The sequence below is a fragment of the Castanea sativa genome, chromosome 6 (genome assembly GCF_040712315.1).
Source record: "Castanea sativa cultivar Marrone di Chiusa Pesio chromosome 6, ASM4071231v1".
Taxonomy (NCBI): domain Eukaryota; kingdom Viridiplantae; phylum Streptophyta; class Magnoliopsida; order Fagales; family Fagaceae; genus Castanea; species Castanea sativa.
Window position 1 is genome coordinate 25,558,276 of NC_134018.1, and position 6,335 is coordinate 25,564,610.

The 6,335-nt window shown below is 35.8% G+C and overlaps 1 protein-coding gene across 1 annotated transcript; it reads right to left on the minus strand.

Annotated features, from left to right (window-relative positions):
* Window positions 1-1,225: 1,225 nt before the first annotated feature.
* LOC142639702 (uncharacterized) lies at window positions 1,226-3,512 on the minus strand. The gene is made up of 4 exons (XM_075813846.1): window positions 3,412-3,512; window positions 2,352-3,240; window positions 1,939-2,091; window positions 1,226-1,843 (listed from the first exon to the last, which is right to left on the minus strand). The coding sequence occupies exons 1-4, from the start codon at window positions 3,510-3,512 to the stop codon at window positions 1,226-1,228; spliced, it is 1,761 nt and encodes a 586-aa protein (XP_075669961.1).
* Window positions 3,513-6,335: the final 2,823 nt, after the last annotated feature.

The following is a 6,335-nucleotide window of genomic DNA, read 5'->3' on the forward strand; positions in this document are numbered from 1 at the left end:
TGATAGGCCAAGAATGTATAGACCCCTTATGATAAATTAATTAATTAATTAGCCAAGTTAATTAATTAATCCAATTAACATGTAAAACGCGTGGTAGCACAAACAAATCACCAACTAAGTTAATGCGTAGCGGAAAAGAAAGTTGACACAGTGATTTGTTTACGAATGAGGAAATCCTCCAAGGCAAAAACCCCACCAGGTGATTTTAAAGTCACCAATTCGGAGAATCCACTAATATCACAATAAGCGGTTACAAGTAAAGGAATCCCAATACCTTATACCAACCTATAGTTGAACCCTGACCTAATACAAAATTGGACTTGTTCTGTAGTGACAATCTCTCCTTTTCAATGCACGGCTCCCAGTACGTGACTAACCAATCAATGCACGGATCCCAGTATGCGGCTTAATCACCAACTTGAGAAAGATGTTGGCTGCAAAGTTCTTCAGTTCATCAACACAATGAAGATCACGAAGTTCCTTGGTCACAAAACTCAATGGCGTACAAACGCAGCAGCTTCTTTAAGAGAAAGATGAACTAGGGCAAATTCTATCTCCGATAACAATTTACATGAACAAAACTTTGCTTCACACTCGCGCAACCTTTGACAGCCCTTAAAATAATCCTTATATACGTTTAGGTTTGTGAGAAAAGAAATTCTAAACATATACACACGGATTGGAGTAAAATCAGATCTGAAAAATTGATTTTCATAAATCTTGATAGATAGGGTATCTATCAAGCAGCTGTCGAGCATCGGGCTAAAGCAGCTTTTTAAACCTCGATAGATGCTATTTGTCGAGTTAGCTATCGAGCTTTAAAATCCAGCACTTATTCACTTGTTTCTTGGACAGATTTTCACGGCTTCAATACTTGGACTTGAATCTTGTTCCTTGAAGTATTAAACACATCCTAGATCTACCAATTACAAGTAAAGTGCGTTTTGTCAAAGGATTAGCCAATTCTAAATGACATATGTTCCTAACATCATTCACATATGTCCTAACAGATATGAAACTAAAGTCTTTTATGAACCTCTTATAAAATCTAGTATGTCCTAGGAATGATCTCACGTCTTTAACAGTCTTAGGTGTGCAAATTAGCAATCAAATCAATCTTTGCTTTATCCACCTCAATGCCTTTTGAAGAAACAATGTGGCCTAATATAATCCCTTTTGTGACCATGAAATGAAACTTTTCCCAATTTAATAGTAAATTCTTTTCTTAACACTTAGTTAAGACTTTTTGCAAATTAGAAAGGCATTCATCAGAAGAGTCACTAAACACAGAAAAATCATCCATGAAAACCTCTAAATAATGCTCTACCATGTCACTAAAAATACTTAGCATGCATCTTTGAAAAGTGGCAGGTGCATTACATAAACCAAATGGCATCCTCCTAAATGCAAAAGTACCAAAAGGACAAGTAAATGTGGTTTTCTTTTGATCTTCAAGTGCAATTTCAATTTGATAGTACCCAGAATACCCATCTAAAAAGCAATAGTACTTATGACCCTTTACTCTCTCTAAAACTTTATCCAAGAAAGGTAAAGGGAAATGATCTTTCCTAGTGACTGCATTCAATTTTCTATAATCAATACACATGCGCCAACCTGTGGTGACACGAGTTGGAATTAACTCATTTTTCTCATTTTTTATCACAGTTATTCCAAATTTCTTAGGCACCACTTGAGCAGGACTTACCCATTTACTATATGCAATGGGGTATATGATACCCACATCTAACAATTTAAGCACTTCAGTCCTAACTACCTCTTTCATTGTAGGGTTCAACCTACGTTGCGTCTCCCTAGATGGTTTAGCATTGTCCTCTAAATAAATCTTGTGAGTACAAACCAATGGGCTAATTCCTTCAATGTCAGCTATGTTTCATCCTATGGCACTCTTATGTTTTCTCAAAACATTTAATAACTTACTTCTTGCAAAGAGTCAAGTTTAGAAGATATTACTACAGGAAAAGTCTCATCAGTTCCTAGAAAAGCATACTTGAGCTCAACGGGCAAGGACTTCAACTCCAATTTTGGTACTTGCTCACTAGATGGCAACAACTTTATCTCACGAGGTGGCAACTCCTCATATTTCAATTAAGTCAACTTCATGCACATCCTCTTCATCCCTAGGTTGCTTACAAGTATTAAAAATATTAAGTTCAACGGTCATATTCCTAAAAGATAATTTTAATACTCCACTTCTACAATTTATCAATACATTAGAAGTTGCAAGAAATGGGCGTTCTAAAATCACTGATATTTGAGAATTAGCATTAGAAACAGGATGCATGTCCAAAATAATAAAAATCTACAGGAAAATAAAATTTTTCCACTTGAACCAAAACATCCTCAACAACACCCTTAGGAACAATCATACATCGATCGACAAGTTGTAAAATTATGGAAGTAGGTTTCAACTCTCCTAGACCTAATTGCTCATACACTGAAAATGGCAAAAGATTCACACTTTCCCCAAGATCAAGCAAAGCTTTCTCTATTCTTGAATTACCAATCACACATGAAATAGTGGGACAACCTGGATCTTTAAACTTTGGAGGTCTATTGTTTTGAATGATTGCACTAACTGGTTCAGTAAAAAATGCCTTCTTATGTACATTAAGCTTACGTTTAACTGTACACAAATCTTTCAAACATTTAGCATATGATGAAATTTGCTTTATGGCATCCAAAAGAGGAATGATCACTTTAACTTGCTCAAGCACTTCAAGGATTTCAAAATTTTGATTCACTTTTTGAGGAGACATCAACCTTTGGGGAAAGGGAGTAGGGATAGGACACCTTTCAATTTCATTAGATTTAGGCTCAAGGACTTCATCACTACTCTTTATTTTGGAAGATTCATCATGTGTATTGCTTTTAGGAATATCTTTCTCAATGATTTTTCCACCACGAAGAGTAGTTACAGATTTAGCTTGACTCACTTTATTTTTAGAGGAACTACAATCATCAACACAAAATTGACCTTGGGGGTTTGGTTCTGGTTGAGATGGAAACTTACCCTTTTCTATCTTGCTCATGGATGTGGTCAATTTAGTGAGAGTGCTCCTAATGTCATTTAGATCTTGTGAATTCTGATTGTTAATGGTGGATTGAGTTTGCATGAATTGTTGCAAAGTGTCCTCAAGACTCTTCTTTAGAGGGGGATTGTAGGGAACAAAATTTGAAGAACCATGTGTAGGAGGTACAACCACATTATCATTCCTCCAACTAAAATTTGGATGATTCCTCTACCCTAAATTGTATGTCTCTGAATAGGGAAAGGATATGATTTTTTCACCATGTTCATAGCATTTGCTTGATCATGCATAGATGAAGACATCTTGTATCCCAGGGTGTCTGTCAAATATGATGCATAGATCGCTCTGGTTGGTAACATACCTTCTTATACAAGCCAAGAACCAACCCCAAGTCTCTGTGCTCTCGCTCTCGACAACAGCGAAGACTAGTGGATAAATCTTATTATTAGCATCTGTTGCCATTGCAATCATCAATTTCCATTTATATTTTCCATAGAGGTGATCATAGGCCTACAGTTCTTGAACCCAACAATAGATGGACGAAACGCTTAAAATACGAACTTGAATATACAGGTTCCCCGTTTGTAATTATCATCCACTAGTAACTTATACTTTGTACTTGGACTTGCATCCTTAAGTCCTGCTAAAAAATGCGGCAACTCTACATACGACTCCTTAAAATCTCCGAATATAGCTGCAACGGCCTTTTGTTTGGCATCTCATACCTTGTAGGTGAACCATAATGATTACGTTAGAAATAAATACAAGTTAAATAATTAAAGTTGAAGAAAACAAATCAAGACTTGTAAGGCTATAAGATGAAGATAATATTTCTTTCTTTTTCCTTTTATTGTTTTTTCTTGTTTTCTTTTTATTAAAACTATAGATGCTTGTTTAACCAGAATGTCAAGAATGAAGATGCTTATCAGATATGATCTGTGTGTCACATGAATTTAGTGATTCACAAAACATTTAAAGTGTCACATGCATTAGTGATTCACGAAACAGGTTGTTGCCATATACTTCAAATCACCACCTAGCCTTTATTCTTTTTCTTTTTTTTTTCAATTTCAATTTTCATAATATAAGGTATTCAAGGGTCTTGGGAAAAAAGATCATTCTTATACTTCCATGAAGATGTCTCTACATTGTATTGAAAAAAGAATGCAAGTTAAAGAATACCTTGTAGTGAGATACATCATGTTTTAAGTCTACCAAAACAAGGTGGCATAAGGAATTTATCTTATACGTGGGGTCTTCTCGTATATAGCACTCAAGTACATATGCTAGGAATACCGAATTAAGCATCGGACCATCATGGGCATTCTGAATCTTGTGATCTTCCAGACATTGTCTCCCTTGCAAAAGATCGTACGGACTGACCATGAACAGGAATCATCCTCGCAACTCACCATAAGTCTCTCTGAGTCTGAATGCTCAGTTTTGAAGCTGAAATTCACCCGCACTATGTACCAGGTCAACGCATGTCCCACCGCCAATTTAGTTCGGAATACCATCCCTTTCATTGGCTGCTCCCCAGGCTACCAACTTGATATTGCCGTTTGCATAACCAGTGATGAATCAAACATATTATACCAAGTGTTTTTGGTGAACCATTCTGGCGTAGGATCAAGACTGGGGCATCTGTCTCTATTCTCTTCTACAAGCACCTCTTCAATATGATCAACATCCTCATGTTCACCCACGGTATCTAGGAGCTCCTCGAACTCATCCCTAGTAACATCAATATCGGTTGTATCATCACCAAGTCCGTGATCATCTTCATTTTTGGATGTGCCCCCATGCACCTCATCATGAGATAAATGCTCTCCTTCATGCACTTCCTGGTACCCTTCCTAGTCCTCAATCGAGTTCAGATGCGGAAATGTCTACCACGGTTCACCACCATACCCATCTCCTGTGTTCTCTGCACACCCTTGATAAGACTGTAATAGTATTGAATCGATGTGCTCATCTTCAATTTCATCCAAAACGGTATGTTGTGAACCCTCTCCAGCCTCTTCTATAACGGGCTCAACAGTGACATAGAGATCCAAAGCAATGAATCCCTTCACCAACATTTGTTCAACAAATTCCCACATCATCTTCACTTCAGCGCCGCCTGATAACTGTAGTGCATTATAGAAAACCTAGGTGTCTACAACCCGTTGAGGTGCTCGATACACGATGGAAATGTTATGTCTAGAGTGGTCCAACCCCATCACCGTCAATATTCTTCATTGCAATTTCCTAAGGTTTATCCCACACTTCACCTTAACACATTTATGCTTTTGGTTCGAGCCTTGGTATGACAACCCATGCAACTCATGATAATACATCTCTCCATCGTAGTACACATAGAAATAGTGACAATCCATCACCGACTTGTTCAAAGAATATTGTAGTTGTCATAATCTATAACCACTTAAATAAATTAGGCTAATGATAAAAACAATTGATATTCAAACTCAACCTCCTCGACTTTGTGTATACACATATAAATAATTGAATCTCGATCATTCAAACAATTTATACACACAGACATAATGTGCACTTAACCATATATATATATATATATATATATATATATATATATATATATATATTTTATACACATAAATAATTAAAACTCAACCATTTCAACTTTATTTTATTAAGCCAATTTTTTTTGTTAAGTAATGAATTCATATTACTATGAATACCCGTATTATTGTAAAAGTCAATAGAATATCATATTACCTCTATCTATCAACCACATGAGTTTTATACAATTAAGCCACATATGAACTATACTTGTCACTAATTGGGAATTCAACTAACATTTATTAATATATGTGTACATATATATATAACTATGTAGTTTTAGCACTTGCTTATTTTGAAGGTGTTGTTAGATTGAGCCCATATTCGATTAATAATTGGAGGACTAAACTAGTGACTTGGTTTTATGACCTTTATAGTTTCTGGATATAGGAATTGCAGAACTTGATATTGATCTCTATCCAATGTGATGAGTTAGCATGCTTTTGTTTGCTACGGAATGCTAATTAGCATGAATATTTTCAAAGGATTTGCTAAATTTTCATGTGTTTACACCCCCACTAGGTTTATGTGTGTAGCTTCCAATTTAAAAGGAATTGCATATTTTTCATCTAACAAGCAATTAGTTTTTCATGCTTCCTTGACTTGGTGGTTCTGAATAAAATAATCTTACTATGCATGTTCTCTATTTGCTATCATATGGTCAAGCTTGATTCTTTTATATTTGTGCTCCATTTGTTTTGA